At 67.9% G+C, this 17305-nt stretch overlaps 1 protein-coding gene across 1 annotated transcript in view; it reads left to right on the plus strand.

Moving 5' to 3' along the window:
• MUC2 (mucin 2, oligomeric mucus/gel-forming) overlaps positions 1 to 15986 on the plus strand; it is a 28522-nt gene extending 12536 nt beyond the window's left edge. Inside the window, exons 30-49 of the mRNA XM_053900051.1 lie at positions 309 to 6655; positions 6710 to 7019; positions 7287 to 7516; positions 7838 to 8012; positions 8454 to 8701; positions 9228 to 9411; positions 9722 to 9941; positions 10686 to 10864; positions 11212 to 11281; positions 11363 to 11463; positions 11558 to 11589; positions 13066 to 13240; positions 13440 to 13544; positions 13672 to 13712; positions 13807 to 13929; positions 14030 to 14128; positions 14784 to 14912; positions 15027 to 15066; positions 15374 to 15500; positions 15590 to 15986. Coding sequence (XP_053756026.1) covers positions 309 to 6655; positions 6710 to 7019; positions 7287 to 7516; positions 7838 to 8012; positions 8454 to 8701; positions 9228 to 9411; positions 9722 to 9941; positions 10686 to 10864; positions 11212 to 11281; positions 11363 to 11463; positions 11558 to 11589; positions 13066 to 13240; positions 13440 to 13544; positions 13672 to 13712; positions 13807 to 13929; positions 14030 to 14128; positions 14784 to 14912; positions 15027 to 15066; positions 15374 to 15500; positions 15590 to 15818 — 9164 coding nt within the window. The 3' untranslated portion in view covers positions 15819 to 15986. The remainder of the gene's footprint in view (positions 1 to 308; positions 6656 to 6709; positions 7020 to 7286; positions 7517 to 7837; positions 8013 to 8453; positions 8702 to 9227; positions 9412 to 9721; positions 9942 to 10685; positions 10865 to 11211; positions 11282 to 11362; positions 11464 to 11557; positions 11590 to 13065; positions 13241 to 13439; positions 13545 to 13671; positions 13713 to 13806; positions 13930 to 14029; positions 14129 to 14783; positions 14913 to 15026; positions 15067 to 15373; positions 15501 to 15589) is intronic.
• The last annotated feature ends 1319 nt before the right edge of the window (positions 15987 to 17305 follow it).

A 17305-nucleotide genomic window follows, 5' to 3' on the forward strand; every position in this document is an offset into this window, starting at 1 on the left:
CTGACCTTGTCCATGCTAATTGTTTTCAAGGGGACATCAGGATTTAAAAACAGCCAACGGAGGGGCAGAGGGCTGCAGCCCGGGGGTCGGGCTGTCACCCAGGTGTGGCGTGAGGGGCTCTTCCTTCCCCGGGGCTCAGTGTGGAGTTGCAGGAGGAGGGACGAAGCAGAGCTGGGCCCACACTCTCTGAGCCGACAACACCCTGCTCTTCGGCCGTGATAGGAGGGCGGTCGTGCCAGTCCCAGTGAGCTCCCCGGAAGCTGCGTCCAGGCGCGGTGACCAATCCAATCCCGGCTTTGCTTCCCCAGGTGTGTGCTGCTTCTGGTCCGACTGGATCAACGAGAACCACCCCAGCATGGACAGCACCGGCGGAGACTGGGAGCAATTCGACAGTGTCTGCAGGGAACCCGAGGACATCCAGTGCAGGTTGGCCACCGAGCCAGAGCTCAGCTGGGAGGAGACGGGCCAGAAGGTACAGTGTGATGTCTCCTCAGGGTTCACTTGCCGCAACGAAGACCAGTTTGGAAACGGGCCGTTCGCGGTCTGTTATGACTATGAAATACGTGTCAATTGTTGCCTGCCGATGTATGAGTGTCCCGGGTCCCCATCCACGGCCCCAACCACCACGCCCTCAACCACAACCACCACCCCGACCACCACCAGCACGGAGACCCCAACCCCGGCCTCCACCACCACCACCACCAGCACGGAGACCCCGACCCCGACCTCCACCCCGACCACCACCAGCACGGAGACCCCGACCCCCACCAGGACCACCACCAGCACGGAGACCCCGACCTCCACCCCGACCACCACCAGCACGGAGACCCCAACCCCCACCCCGACTACCACTAGCACGGAGACTCCGACCCCAGCTTCCACCACCACCACCACCACCACCACCACCACGACCACCCCTACCCCGGGATCAACCACCACTCCGTGCCTGCCTGAGTGCAATTGGACTGGCTGGCTGGATTCAGGGAAACCAAACAACACCAAACCGGGGGCAGACATCGAATCTATCGAGGTCTGTGTACCAGGCTGGGCGGCCAACATCTCCTGCAGAGCCGCCATGTTCCCTGACATCCCCCTTGGGCAGCTGGGGCAGAACGTGGTTTGCGACATCAATGTCGGGCTGGTGTGCAGAAACGAACACCAGAAGCCAGGGGGATTCATGCCCCAGCCTTCTTGCCTCAACTATGAGGTCAACGTCTACTGCTGTTGGTGGCCTCCACACTGTATCTCCACGCCTTCCCCTGTAACCACGCCGACCTCCCCGACCACCACCACCACCAGCACGGAGACCCCCACCTCCACCCCGACCACCACCAGCACGGAGACCCCGACCTCCACCAGGACCACCACCGGCACGGAGACCCCCACCTCCACCCCGACCACCACCAGCACGGAGACCCCGACCCCGGCCTCCACCACCACCACCACCAGCACGGAGACCCCGACCCCCACCCCGACCACCACCAGCACGGAGACCCCCACCTCCACCCCGACCACCACCGGCACGGAGACCCCGACCCCGGCCTCCACCACCACCACCACCAGCACAGAGACCCCGACCCCCACCCCGACCACCACCAGCACGGAGACCCCGACCCCGGCCTCCACCACCACCACCACCAGCACAGAGACCCCGACCCCCACCAGGACCACCACCAGCACGGAGACCCCCACCTCCACCCCGACCACCACCAGCACGGAGACCCCGACCCCGGCCTCCACCACCACCACCACCAGCACGGAGACCCCGACCCCCACCAGGACCACCACCAGCACGGAGACCCCGACCCCCACCCCGACCACCACCAGCACGGAGACCCCCACCTCCACCCCGACCACCACCAGCACGGAGACCCCAACCCCGGCCTCCACCACCACCACCACCAGCACGGAGACCCCGACCCCCACCCCGACCACCACCAGCACGGAGACCCCGACCCCGGCCTCCACCACCACCACCACCAGCACGGAGACCCCGACCCCCACCAGGACCACCACCAGCACAGAGACCCCGACCCCCACCCCGACCACCACCAGCACGGAGACCCCGACCCCCACCAGGACCACCACCAGCACGGAGACCCCAACCCCCACCAGGACCACCACCAGCACGGAGACCCCGACCCCGGCCTCCACCACCACCACCACCAGCACGGAGACCCCGACCCCCACCCCGACCACCACCAGCACGGAGACCCCCACCTCCACCCCGACCACCACCAGCACGGAGACCCCAACCCCGGCCTCCACCACCACCACCACCAGCACGGAGACCCCGACCCCCACCCCGACCACCACCAGCACGGAGACCCCGACCCCGGCCTCCACCACCACCACCACCAGCACGGAGACCCCGACCCCCACCCCGACCCCCACCAGCACGGAGACCCCCACCTCCACCCCGACCACCACCAGCACGGAGACACCAACCCCGGCCTCCACCACCACCACCACCAGCACGGAGACCCCGACCCCCACCCCGACCACCACCAGCACGGAGACCCCGACCCCGGCCTCCACCACCACCACCACCAGCACGGAGACCCCGACCTCCACCCTGACCACCACCAGCACGGAGACCCCGACCTCCACCCCGACCACCACCAGCACGGAGACCCCGACCCCGGCCTCCACCACCACCACCACCAGCACGGAGACCCCGACCCCCACCAGGACCACCACCAGCACAGAGACCCCGACCCCCACCCCGACCACCACCAGCACGGAGACCCCGACCCCCACCAGGACCACCACCAGCACGGAGACCCCCACCTCCACCCCGACCACCACCAGCACGGAGACCCCGACCCCGGCCTCCACCACCACCACCACCAGCACGGAGACCCCGACCCCCACCAGGACCACCACCAGCACGGAGACCCCGACCCCCACCCCGACCACCACCAGCACGGAGACCCCAACCCCGGCCTCCACCACCACCACCACCAGCACGGAGACCCCGACCCCCACCCCGACCACCACCAGCACGGAGACCCCGACCCCGGCCTCCACCACCACCACCACCAGCACGGAGACCCCGACCCCCACCAGGACCACCACCAGCACAGAGACCCCGACCCCCACCCCGACCACCACCAGCACGGAGACCCCGACCCCCACCAGGACCACCACCAGCACGGAGACCCCAACCCCCACCAGGACCACCACCAGCACGGAGACCCCGACCCCGGCCTCCACCACCACCACCACCAGCACGGAGACCCCGACCCCGACCTCCACCCCGACCACCACCAGCACGGAGACCCCGACCCCCACCAGGACCACCACCAGCACGGAGACCCCGACCTCCACCCCGACCACCACCAGCACGGAGACCCCGACCCCGGCCTCCACCACCACCACCACCAGCACGGAGACCCCGACCCCGACCTCCACCCCGACCACCACCAGCACGGAGACCCCGACCCCCACCAGGACCACCACCAGCACGGAGACCCCGACCTCCACCCCGACCACCACCAGCACGGAGACCCCAACCCCCACCCCGACTACCACTAGCACGGAGACTCCGACCCCAGCTTCCACCACCACCACCACCACCACCACCACCACGACCACCCCTACCCCGGGATCAACCACCACTCCGTGCCTGCCTGAGTGCAATTGGACTGGCTGGTTGGATTCAGGGAAACCAAACAACACCAAACCGGGGGCAGACATCGAATCTATCGAGGTCTGTGTACCAGGCTGGGCGGCCAACATCTCCTGCAGAGCCGCCATGTTCCCTGACATCCCCCTTGGGCAGCTGGGGCAGAACGTGGTTTGCGACATCAATGTCGGGCTGGTGTGCAGAAACGAACACCAGAAGCCAGGGGGATTCATGCCCCAGCCTTCTTGCCTCAACTATGAGGTCAACGTCTACTGCTGTTGGTGGCCTCCACACTGTATCTCCACGCCTTCCCCTGTAACCACGCTGACCTCCCCGACCACCACCACCACCAGCACGGAGACCCCCACCTCCACCCCGACCACCACCAGCACGGAGACCCCGACCTCCACCAGGACCACCACCGGCACGGAGACCCCCACCTCCACCCCGACCACCACCAGCACGGAGACCCCGACCCCGGCCTCCACCACCACCACCACCAGCACGGAGACCCCGACCTCCACCAGGACCACCACCGGCACGGAGACCCCCACCTCCACCCCGACCACCACCAGCACGGAGACCCCCACCTCCACCCCGACCACCACCAGCACGGAGACCCCGACCTCCACCAGGACCACCACCGGCACGGAGACCCCCACCTCCACCCCGACCACCACCAGCACGGAGACCCCCACCTCCACCCCGACCACCACCAGCACGGAGACCCCGACCCCGGCCTCCACCACCACCACCACCAGCACGGAGACCCCGACCTCCACCCTGACCACCACCAGCACGGAGACCCCGACCCCGGCCTCCACCACCACCACCACCAGCACGGAGACCCCGACCCCCACCCCGACCACCACCAGCACGGAGACCCCGACCCCGGCCTCCACCACCACCACCACCAGCACGGAGACCCCGACCTCCACCCTGACCACCACCAGCACGGAGACCCCGACCCCGGCCTCCACCACCACCACCACCAGCACGGAGACCCCGACCCCCACCAGGACCACCACCAGCACAGAGACCCCGACCCCCACCCCGACCACCACCAGCACGGAGACCCCGACCCCCACCAGGACCACCACCAGCACGGAGACCCCCACTTCCACCCCAACCACCACCAGCACGGAGACCCCGACCCCGGCCTCCACCACCACCACCACCAGCACGGAGACCCCGACCCCCACCAGGACCACCACCAGCACGAGGACCCCGACCCCCACCAGGACCACCACCAGCACGGAGACCCCGACCCCGGCCTCCACCACCACCACCACCAGCACGGAGACCCCGACCCCCACCCCGACCACCACCAGCACGGAGACCCCAACCCCGGCCTCCACCACCACCACCACCAGCACGGAGACCCTGACCCCGGCCTCCACCACCACCACCACCAGCACGGAGACCCCGACCCCGGCCTCCACCACCACCACCACCAGCACGGAGACCCCGACCCCCACCAGGACCACCACCAGCACGGAGACCCCGACCCCGGCCTCCACCACCACCACCACCAGCACGGAGACCCCGACCCCGGCTTCCACCACCACCACTACCAGCACGGAGACCCCGACCCCCACCCCAACCACCACCAGCACGGAGACCCCGACCCCGGCCTCCACCACCACCACCACCAGCACGGAGACCCCGACCCCGGCCTCCACCACCACCACCACCAGCACGGAGACCCCGACCCCGGCCTCCACCACCACCACCACCAGCACGGAGACCCCGACCCCGGCCTCCACCACCACCACCACCAGCACGGAGACCCCGACCCCCACCCCGACCACCACCAGCACGGAGACCCCGACCCCGGCCTCCACCACCACCACCACCAGCACGGAGACCCCGACCCCCACCAGGACCACCACCAGCACGGAGACCCCGACCCCGGCCTCCACCACCACCACCACCAGCACAGAGACCCCGACCCCCACCAGGACCACCACCAGCACGGAGACCCCAACCCCCACCAGGACCACCACCAGCACGGAGACCCCGACCCCGGCCTCCACCACCACCACCACCAGCACGGAGACCCCGACCTCCACCCCGACCACCACCAGCACGGAGACCCCGACCCCGGCCTCCACCACCACCACCACCAGCACGGAGACCCCGACCTCCACCCCGACCACCACCAGCACGGAGACCCCGACCCCGGCCTCCACCACCACCATCACCAGCACGGAGACCCCGACCCCCACCCCGACCACCACCAGCACGGAGACCCCGACCCCGGCCTCCACCACCACCACCACCAGCACGGAGACCCCGACCCCCACCAGGACCACCACCAGCACGAGGACCCCGACCACCACCAGGACCACCACCAGCACGGAGACCCCGACCCCGGCCTCCACCACCACCACCACCAGCACGGAGACCCCGACCCCCACCCCGACCACCACCAGCACGGAGACCCCGACCCCGGCCTCCACCACCACCACCACCAGCACGGAGACCCCGACCCCCACCAGGACCACCACCAGCACGGAGACCCCGACCCCCACCAGGACCACCACCAGCACGGAGACCCCGACCCCCACCAGGACCACCACCAGCACGGAGACCCCGACCTCCACCCCGACCACCACCAGCACGGAGACCCCGACCCCGGCCTCCACCCCGACCACCACCAGCACGGAGACCCCGACCCCCACCAGGACCACCACCAGCACGGAGACCCCGACCTCCACCCTGACCACCACCAGCACGGAGACCCCGACCCCGGCCTCCACCATCACCACCACCAGCACGGAGACCCCGACCCCCACCAGGACCACCACCAGCACGGAGACCCCGACCCCGGCCTCCACCACCACCACCACCAGCACGGAGACCCTGACCCCGGCTTCCATCACCACCACCACCAGCACGGAGACCCCGACCCCCACCAGGACCACCACCAGCATGGAGACCCCGACCCCCACCAGGCCCACCACCAGCACAGAGACCCCGACCCCGGCCTCCACCACCACCACCACCACCAGCACGGAGACCCCGACCCCCACCAGGACCACCACCAGCACGGAGACCCCGACCCCGGCCTCCACCACCACCACCACCAGCACGGAGACCCCGACCCCCACCCCGACCCCGGCCTCGACTACCACCTCCACCAGCACGGAGACCCCCTCCACACCCACACCCACGACTGTGTCAACGACGTCCACAGAAACGCTCACACCGCCAGGACGCCCGTCATCCACGCCGCACAGGCCACCCACCACGAGCGCCACGACCTCCAGTGTGCTCCCCTCCACGCTAACCCCAATCTCCTCCCCCAGCATCGTTGAAACTACAGGTTCCATCCCCAGCACACCCCTGGAAAAGTGCTGCGTTTTGAATGACACATACTTCGCCCCAGGTATCCAGGCTTGTCACTTCTGACTCTTAGGTGCCAGAGGCGGGTGGGTTCTGGTCTCCTGTCACCAGTGGTAAGGGGTTAGGCCGAAGTCCCCACCGGGAGCCGGCTGGACGGCCATCCCTGCGGTCTGCCCCTCTTGGCTGTCGCCGTGAGTCAGGGACATGGTCGAAGTGGGCTTCCCTCCAGTGGCCTTGTCGGCACCTGTTTGTATGCTCTGGGAGCCAGCCCTGCGTGGCTAGTGTAGGTCTGGTCTCTGTCCCCTGGCAGGTGAAACGGTGTATAACGGCACGCATGGGGACACCTGCTATTACGTGAACTGCTCGCTGTCCTGCACCTTTGAGTTCTTCAACTGGTCGTGCCCGTCCACGCCCTCCCCAACGCCCACCCCTTCCTCACCAACGCCGGCCTCAACACCCAAACCAGCCACGTCCATGGCATCGAGCACTCTGGCCACCACCAAGCCCCCTGGGTGCCTAGACTTTGATCCTCCCAGAGAGGTCAGTGGGCTGCGGGCCGCTTGTGGTCCCCTTGGCTCTGCGCACACATGCCCGCCTGGGAGGACGGGGACGTCTGCCGGTCACCTGCAACGCCCTGTCCTCCGAGTGGCCTTCTGGGGGCAGGGTGGGCCGAGCGCCCACCTCCTGGGCCACACCTCCCCTGCCGGGCGAGGAGGAGGAGGCTTGGCCGGTGGTGAGGCCGAGGCGGCTGCCTCCTGCGCAGGGCGGTCCCCAGGCTCCGGGGGGAGGGCTCAGGGCCACCCCTGTGCAGGCTGGGGCTCCAGGCCGGTCCCCGCTGACCGTGCGCCTTCCCCGCCGTAGGAGAACGAGACGTGGTGGCTGTGTAACTGCACCATGGCCATCTGCAAATACGACAACGTGGTGGAGTTGGTGCAGGTGCAGTGCAAGCCCCCACCCATGCCCACCTGCTCCAACGACCTCCCGCCCGTGCGCGTCATGGACCCTGATGGCTGCTGCTGGCACTGGGAGTGCGACTGTGAGTTGGCCCAGGCCGCGGGACCCTCCCCTCCTTCCCCCTTCTGCGGGTGTGGGGCTGCAGGCCCTCAGGGGCTTCTCGTGCCTCCTGCTGGTTCCCCCTCTGGGGCGGGGGGTCCAGGCAGGGGGGGGGGGGTCGTGCCTCCTGGAGCCACCTCCGCCACCGCCACCGAGGCTGCTCCCCGCCACCACCCACCCCCCCACCCCGGGGTGGGCGGGGCAGGGCTGGACTTCGAACCCGGACCCTCTGGCTCCCAAGCCAGGCCGTGTCCCACCGAACGGGCTCGGACGCCCCTCGTGCTCCAGGAACCAGAATTTCCGGGACCCCCCGGATTCCTGCTTTGTCTTCTCACTGTTCCTGGGCTCCCGCCGGCTCCTGTCCCTGTCCCAGCTGCTCCCCCGGTCTGGGGCTTGGTGTGGCTCACGGGAGCTCTGTCCGCAGGCTACTGCACAGGCTGGGGGGACCCGCACTACGTCACCTTCGACGGGCTCTACTACAGCTACCAGGGCAACTGCACGTACGTGCTGGTGGAGGAGATCAACCCCACGGTAGACGGCTTCGGCGTCTACATCGACAACTACCACTGTGACGTCAACGACCGGGTGTCCTGCCCCCGCACGCTCATCGTGCGCCACGAGACCCAGGAGGTGCTGATCAAGACGGTGCAGATGGCCCCCATAAAAGTGCAGGTGCGCTGGCCAGGTTGCGGGGCGCTGCGCGGGGGGGGGGGGTGCCGGTTCCCTCGCTCGGCAGGGGGCTGGGCTGTTCTCCCGGGACCAGGGACCTTGACCTCCCGCACGCCCCCTGGCTGCAGTCCTCTTGCACACACTCGCGTGGAGTTGCTGGTTCCGGGGGCCTGGGGAGCCTCACTCCTCGGCACGGGGTGGGGGTGGGGGACTCTCGGGACAGCGTCCTTGTGCTCTCACCCCGGGGATCGGCCGGACCAGTCTGGCCTGAAGCAGTGGAAAGGAAGTGGGAAAGGGACCAGGGCAAGGGGCAGGGGGACGGGGGGCAAGGGACAGGCAGAGGTCCCCACACCGGACGCACAGGCCTGACCACAGGTAGGGCTGGGGCGACCCCAGATGCTCTGTCAAGACGCAGCTTGCCCCGACTCGCCGCCGAGAGACACGCGCGGCGGCCGGGGCAGGGCCCTGGGGGAGGGGCCACCACGTCGGCCCCGAGGGGACGTCCTGACCACGGGTGTGCCGGCCGCAGGTGCAGGTCAACGGGCAGGCCGTGGCGCTGCCCTACAGGAAGTATGGGCTGCAAGTGTCCCAGTCGGGCATCAACTACGTGGTGGACATCCCCGAGCTGGGCGCCCTCATCTCCTACAACGGCCTGTCCTTCTCCATCAGGCTGCCCCACCACCGGTTTGGCAACAACACCAAGGGCCAGTGTGGTGAGCCCCTCAGCCCCTGCGGGCTCCCTGCGGCTCCCGGGCCCGCCCCCGGGGGGGGGGGGGTGTTGGCTGGGGCCGAGGCCGGTGTGAGGGCCGGCCAGCCGGGGGCTGGATCTCTGGCTCTTCGGCTCGGGCCCGGGGGCCGTCATGCCGGGTGGGCGTCTGTGGGAACGAGCGGGCCGGAGTCTCGCCTGCTCTGCGCCCTCGGCCCTGGCCTGGCGGTCGCCGGGGCCCCGGGGCCGGCCCGGGGCTGTCTGCTGCGTGGCGTGGCTCTGGTGCTGGCTCAGCGTGGGCCTCCCTCCCGACGCAGGCACGTGTACCAACAACACCGCCGACGACTGCGTGTTGCCCAGCGGAGAGGTCGTTTCCAACTGCGAGGTCGCGGCCGACCAATGGGTGGTGAACGACCCCTCCAAGCCACACTGTCCCCACGTCGGCGTCACCACCAAGCCCCCGGCTAGCACGCCGTCAGCGGGCAGCCCCACGCCCAGGGACTGTGCTTCCCCTCTCTGCGACCTCATCAAAGACAGGTACCCCCCCAGGCCTGGCCGCCGCCCGTCACCCGCCAGGGGCAGGGGCTCAGGGAGTGGCCAGGCGTACGGGGAGAGCCGGGCCGGACCGTGGGGTGGGAAGAAGGGCAGGCTTGAGGGGCTGAGGCCTCGCCCCCAGTCTGCAAAGGGGGGCCGGACGCGGAGCACGTCTGGGGTGTCAGAGCGAGGTCAGGGCGCCACGGGCGGGTGCCGGGCCTCGGACGGCCCGGGGCTGGGGCTTCCGACCTCTCCGGGGCTGAGCGGTGTGGCGAGACGTCCCTGTGCCTTGGGGGGGGGGGGGGGGTCGGCCGCGCCGGGGGCCCTAGGGAGAGAGGCTGAGCCGGGACCGAGCTGGCGTGCAGGGCTGATGTCAGGGAGGCAGACCTGGGCTGAGACGGAGAGGAGCCGGCATCCACGGGGAGCGAGCGCCTGTTCCCAGAGGTGTGCGGGCCGAGGCTGCGTGGCCCCCCTGCCACGGCTGCTGGAGGGGGTCCCGGCACCCGGCAGCCTCCGCCTCCGGGAGGCGGGCGCACAGCACCTCGCCCTCGGGCTGCAGAGCCGACCCCCCTTCCCCAGGGCGGCCCTCTGCTCTCCTGCCACGGGCAGCCCACAGGCGTCTGTTGGGTGGGTGCAGGCAGAGCCAGGCTCCAACAGGGCAGCCAGGTGGAGGTGCTAGGCTGGTGGGGAGCATGAGGGGGGCGGGGAGGGCCGGCCGGAGCGTGACCCCCGCGTCCTCCCTCACAGCCTGTTCGCCCAGTGCCACGCCGTGGCACCCCCCCAGCACTACTATGACGCCTGCGTGTTCGACAGCTGCTTCGTGCCCGGCTCGGGCCTGGAGTGCGCCAGCCTGCAGACCTACGCGACCCTCTGTGCCCAGAAGGGCATCTGTATCGACTGGCGGAACCACACCAACGGCGCCTGCTGTGCGTGTCCGCCTGCCCCTGCCCCAGACCCGTGGTCCCGCGGGCCGGTGGGGTCTCTGGCTACGGCCTGTAGCCACGCCTGTGGGAGGCCAGGCGTACAGGGAGAGCCGGGCCGGACCGTGCGGTGGGAAGAAGGGCAGGCTTGAGGCGCTGGGGGCCCGGGGCTGCCGCCGGGCTCGCCGAGCACAGCTCGTCACCTGCCTCCCTTCTCAGGACGGCACGGGGCGCCGAGGTGGGCGACACCGGGCAGCCGCTCACCCCGGCCGGGGCAGGAATGTCACTCGCCAGTCCCCGCCCCCCCCCCGCCCCCCGCTCGGGCTTCTCTGATTCCCGTCCCCTTCCTGCAGTGCTGACGTGTCCGCCTCACAGGGAGTACCGGGCCTGTGGTCCTCCAGAGGAACCCACCTGCAAGTCCGGGTTAGTTGCTGGAAGACGCACGGGGGCGGCGGGCCTCCAGCCAGAGCACAGACCCACCTCATGATGCCCTCTCACCCCCAGATCCTCTGAGAAGAACGACAGCATCCTGGTGGAGGGCTGCTTCTGTCCCGAGGGCACCATGAACTACGCCCCGGGTTTCGACGCCTGCGTGGACATGTGTGGTACGCTGCCTGCCCGCGTTGCCTCCGTGAAGCCCGCCCTGATCCCGTGGCACCAGGGCTCTGCTAACACGATTTGTTTCCTGTCCCTCCCTAGGCTGTATGGGACCTGACAATGTGCCTAGAAAGGTAGGCCTTTCCTCTTGGTGCCACGGTAGGATTCACCCATAAACCCTGAATTTTGGGAACCAGGGTGGGTGGCAAGAAGAAGCCAGGAGTCTCAGACCCTGAGTCATGTCATTTACATCCCGGAGGGCTGAGCCAGCAGGGTCATCCGGATACCCACACCCAGTCACTTACCCACCCATGCGTCTCCTTCCCTCCCTCCCTCCCACCTTCCACCCCTCCATCCGTCCACCCACCCATCCATCCTCCCATCCGTGCACTCACCCAACTCTCCATCCATCTGTCTGTCCAACTCTCCACCCATCCATCCGTCCATCCATCCATCCATCCATCCATCTGTCCGTCTGTCCATCCATCTGTCCTCCTGTCCGTCCATCCGTCCTCCTGTCCATCCATCTGTCCATCCATCTATCCATCCATCCATCCATCCATCTGTCCATTTGTCCATCCGTCTGTCCAACTCTTCACCCATCCATCCGTCCATCCATCCATCCATCCATCCAACCACCCACCCGTCCGTCAATCCATCCATCCATCCATCCATCCATCCATCCATCCATTCATCCATCCATCCTCCTGTCCATCCATCCATCCTCCTGTCCGTCCATCCATCCATCCACCCATCTGTCTGTCCATCTGTCCATCCATCCATCCACCCACCCGTCCGTCCATCCATCCATCCATCCATCCACCCACCCGTCCATCCATCCATCCATTCATCCATCCATCCATCCATCCATCCATCCAACTGTCCATCTGTCCATCCATCTGTCTGTCAAACTCTCTACCCATCCATCCATCCATCCGTCCGTCTGTCCATCCATCCATCCATCTGTCCATCTGTCCATCCATCCGTCCTCCTGTCTGTCCATCCATCCTCCTGTGCGTCCATCCGTCCATCCATCCATCCATCCATCCATCCATCCACTCGTCTGTCTGTCCGTCTGTCCATCCATCTATCCATCCATCCATCCATCCACTCGTCTGTCCGTCCGTCTGTCCATCCATCTATCCATCCATCCATCCATCCACCCGTCTGTCCGTCCATCTGTCCATCCATCCACCCACTCACTGGCCCATGTGTCCATCCACACCTTCACGCCACCCACCCGTGGGCCATCTGAAGCTCTATCTAAACCTGAGATGACATCCTGGCCACAGTGTTGTCCTGTCTCCTACATATGGCTGATGCCTTAGCTCTAGTCTGCGAGCCCCATACACGTGTCGTGTGTTTCCCGTGTGCCAGCAAGTGCCAGGAGCAGGTCACGGCTGTGATGTCAGTGACCTGCCCCCACGTGCTGGGAGGTGGGGAGGGCACAGGGGTCCTACAGGACCTGAGTGGGACGCGAGGTGTGGTGCCTTCATCCGGCCGACTGTGGATGTGCTGCGGTGTGGCCCTGGCAGGGGGTCTTGGGTGCCAGCCCACCTCACCCGAGTGGCACCTGTGACCCCTCCTGCCCACCCACTTCCTGCCTGCAGTTTGGGGAACACTTTGAGTTCGACTGCAAGAGCTGCGTCTGCCTGGAGGGCGGGAGCGGCATTTCCTGCCTGCCTAAGACGTGCAGCCAGGAGCCGCCCCAGTGCACGGAGGAGGGCACCTACCCGCTCACAGAGGTCAACCCCGCCGACACCTGCTGCAACATCACATCCTGCAGTAAGGCCACTTCCGGAACGGTGCTGGGTGCTGGGGGCCCAGGAGTCGCCCGGCAGCCCCCGAGGGTGTTTTCACCTCCTCCCTGAGCTGGGGAGCCGCTCACTTGGGGGCCTTCGGGGCACGTCCACCTGAGCACGGGTGTCGGAGGAGGCCGGTGCCCGCAGCCCCCTCCTTCCCCTCGTCTCCCCCCTCCCCCCAGAGTGCAACACCAGCCTGTGCCCGGCGATGCCGTCCAAGTGCCCGCTGGGATTTGAAGTGAAGAGTGAGATCGCGCCCGGGAAGTGCTGCCCCGCCTACACCTGCGGTTAGTGGGGGCCGGGGGGTGGGGCCGAGACCGCCGCGGGGTCACCCCGCGTGGCGGCCACACTCCCCCTGGGCCCGGGTGTCCGCGCTGTCCGGCCCGACCCGCGTCCCCGTTCTCTTCCTCCCAGTGCCCAAGGGTGTGTGCGTTCACCAGAATGCCGAGTACCAGGTGAGCCTGGGCGGGCTGCCGGGAAGGGTGCCCGCTCTGGGGCCTCCGTGGTGGGCGGCGGCGCCGCCTCACCCGCTCCTCTCTGTGCCCTCAGCCGGGGTCGCCAGTTTACTCCTCCAAATGCCAGGACTGCGTGTGCACCAACCGCAGGAACAGCAGCACCGAGCTCAATGTCATCTCCTGTACCCACGTGCTCTGTGACGACTCCTGCAGCCCCGTGAGCCCCCCCCCCGCCCCCCCGAGGCCACGGGCCACCCCGCGGCCACCTCCGCGGCTCCCTGCCTCCCCGCACCAACCTAGCCGTGTGCATCCCGCAGGGCTTCGAGCTGGTGGAGGCCCCCGGGCAGTGCTGTGGTAAGTGTGAGCAGACCCACTGCATCATCAAGAGGCCCGGCAGGGAACCCATCATCCTAAAGGTGAGCGAGGGGCCTGCTCCCATCCCCACCCGGGAGGGGCCGGCCCGCAGCCACGGGCAAGGCCTGGGATGCCTCCCGCCGCCCCAGCAGGGTCTTCCCAGGGCCGGGCATGGCTGTTCCAGTGTCCTGGGGTGGCCGTGACCACAGACCGGGGCTGGAAACACCGGGACTGACCGAGTCTTTTCGTCTGGAGCCGGAGTCTAAGCTGGAGGTGTCGCAGGGCCGCGGTCCCTTCAAGGGCTCTGGGGGAGCCTTCCTGCCTCTTTGGCCTCTGGGGCTCCAGACGGCCCCGGGCTTGTGGCCGCGTCCCTCCACTTCCTGGGTCACCTTCCTGTGGCTCCGCCTCTCTCTTATAAGTATACTCGTTGTTGGAGTTAGAACCACCCGTGTAATCTGGGATGGTCTCATCTCAGCATCTTTAACCGAATCTCACCTCTCGACACTCTGTCTCCAGATAAGGTGGTATCTGCAGGTGCAGGGGTCGGGATGTGGACGTGTCTGGGGACTCTAGGCTGGTGCTCTGGGCCTGCAGACTGGACCTTCTGTCCGACAGGAGCTGCACTTGGCTGGGTGGTTGGAAACCTGCAGGGCGTTTCTTGTCTGTCTTCCGGGTGGGCCTCCTGTGGGTCTCACCAGGCTGTCTTGTGCCCTGCAGCCCGGGGACATAAAGCATGACCCCAAGAATAACTGCACGTTCTTCAGCTGCGTGAAGATTCACAAGCAGCTCATCTCTTCTGTCTCCAACATCACCTGCCCCGACTTTGACCCCAGCATCTGCGTCCCGGTGAGTGGGGGGTCCTTTCTTCGGGACCTGCCCTTTCCCACCCTGAGGCAGGACGGGGCTGCTCACGGCCGGGGGGTGGTCTGGGGATTCCAGGCTCGTTCTCCTTCCTTCCAGGGTTCCATCACTCTCATGCCCAACGGTTGCTGCAAGAAATGTGAGTACAGCCTGGCGGGCAGGCGTCTCTGGGGCACACGGTGCGGCAGGGGAGCTCCCTCTGGGACCCCGGGGCGGGGGTGAAGGAGGCACAGGGGATGACGTCCCGGGACTCCTGTCCCTTTCTGTGCCACTCTCAGCCAGACGTTAAATTGGGGGACAGCAGCTGGGGGCCCTGCTTGCTGTGGGGTGGCCGGGGCTGGGGCACTCGAGGAGGGAGAGGAGGCTGTGAGGGAGAACCTGCGGGCCCCCTGGGGTGTGGAGACCCCACCCCCCCACCCCAGAGCCTCCAACCCCCCTCTTGGCAGGCACCCCTCGCAACGAGACCAGGATCTTCTGTTCCGCCATCCCCGTCACCCGGGAAATTTCTTTCGCCGGCTGCACCAACAGAGTCACGATGAACTACTGCTCTGGGTCCTGCGGGACCTTTGCCCTGTGAGTCCCGGGCCCCGGGCAGGGGTGGGGGAGGGGCTCCTCGCCCTAGTGGGGGTGGCTCCTCACTCTGGCCGGCCGCCTGCCCGCAGGTACTCGGCCGAGGCCCAGGCCCTGGACCACAAGTGCTCCTGCTGTAAGGAAGAACGGACCAGCCAGCGGGAGGTGGTGCTGCACTGTCCCCAGGGCGGCTCGCGGAGCCACACCTACACCCACATCGAGAGCTGCCGGTGCCAGGACACCACCTGTGAGCTCCCGCGCCGCGTCCCCGGCCGCTCCCGGCGCTCCAGCCCCGGGGGCCCGCGCCCAGGAGGCGCTTGAACAGGGTCGTGCCACGCAGCTCGCCCCCACCGCCCTCCGCACCCCCCACCCCTCCTGCTGACCCCCTGAGCTTCCTCACCTCCTGAGCTGGCTTCCTCTCTGCAGATATTTATTTTCTGAGTCTTTGTTCAATTCTTTGCTTTCCACAATAAACTTGGGCAGACGCTGTGCCGGTGTGTGTGGTCGGTGCTGGGCGTCCGGACGGCTGCCGTGCACGGCCCCGGGTCTCGCTGCTTCCTGCGGGGCGAGCGGACCGAGAAGGTCCAGAGAGGGGCCCGGTCCGCACGCTCTGCGCACGGGACACGGGGGCCCGCGCACACTTGCCTGCCTGGCTGTGGCAAGCTTCCTGTGCCAAGTGCAGCCCCCAGCGACCTCTGTCCCTCGAGCCGCCTCCAGAAAGCCCTGTCCCGCCCTGTCCTGCCCTCAGCGTGGCCAAAGCCCTTTCTGGGCCGTCGTAGTCCAGGAAGACTTCCACCCCTGGCTTTGCGCAACAGGGGGCCCGACAGCCCCAGGGCGCCGGGTGTGTGCGTGTGTCTGCGGACGTGGCTTGGGTGTGAACGTGCCACGTGCACACGTGTTTGCGTGTATGTGTTTGGAGCGTGCTTCATCCCGGGTGTCTGCACTGGCAAAGCCGAAGGTCCCGGGCCTGGGGTCAGGGGCGCACACCAGCCCGTGGGTCAGAAGGTGACCTTCCGGGCCTCTGCCACTTGCGGAGTTCCGGTCGGTTCTGTGGACCCAGGCGGGCAGCCGGTGCCGTGTGTGCGCGCCTCCACGTGTCCACCTGCCTGCGCATGTCTGGGGAGCTGTTCTGTGAGCTGAGCCGCCAAAATGGGGGTTTTAGGGAAGGGTCTCCTCCAGGCCTTTAATGACCGAGAGTGCAAACTGGCAGCCTCCCGCTGGGTGGCCGTGGAGACCGCTGGACCAGAGCCGGAGCGCCCAAGGTTGGGTGACGAGCCAGGTTCTGTTCTCCTGAGGCAGCAGACCCCCGGCCTGACCAGGCGTTGAGGGGGTGGGAGCCCTGGGTCCTAGGGCCGAGGACCCCCGAGTGTAGCCATTTGGCTTGTGAGCACCCCTGGAAACCTAAGGGGAGGTGCCGATGTCCCCGGGGCCCACATCTCGTCCCGCCTGTGATTCTCTGCCACACTTTACGCCTGACTGAATGGAGGGTCTCAGGGAGGGCGGATACCTGCCTCAGGCTCCGCAGTGCTGAGGCCAGTGAGGGTTTGCTCCAGGAGGCACCCGGAACCCCAATTTCTCTGCATTCCCTGCCCCCTGAGGAGCTGGGCTGAGGGCTCAGCCCTCCCTCACCTGCCCCCACCTGACACCAGGGAGGGCTTGATGGCCGATCAGGTTGTGTCAGCACATCAGCGTCACCCTGGCACCTGGGGGTCTTTCCAGTGGCCCCCTGGCCTGGGAGGGCCCCAGAGGCCCCTGCACAGCCCCCTTGGTGACCTGGGGGATCCACATTGTCCCTGGCCAAGACCTGT

Source organism: Panthera pardus, unplaced genomic scaffold, assembly GCF_024362965.1.
Source record: "Panthera pardus isolate Hobbes unplaced genomic scaffold, ASM2436296v1 HiC_scaffold_12, whole genome shotgun sequence".
Taxonomy (NCBI): domain Eukaryota; kingdom Metazoa; phylum Chordata; class Mammalia; order Carnivora; family Felidae; genus Panthera; species Panthera pardus.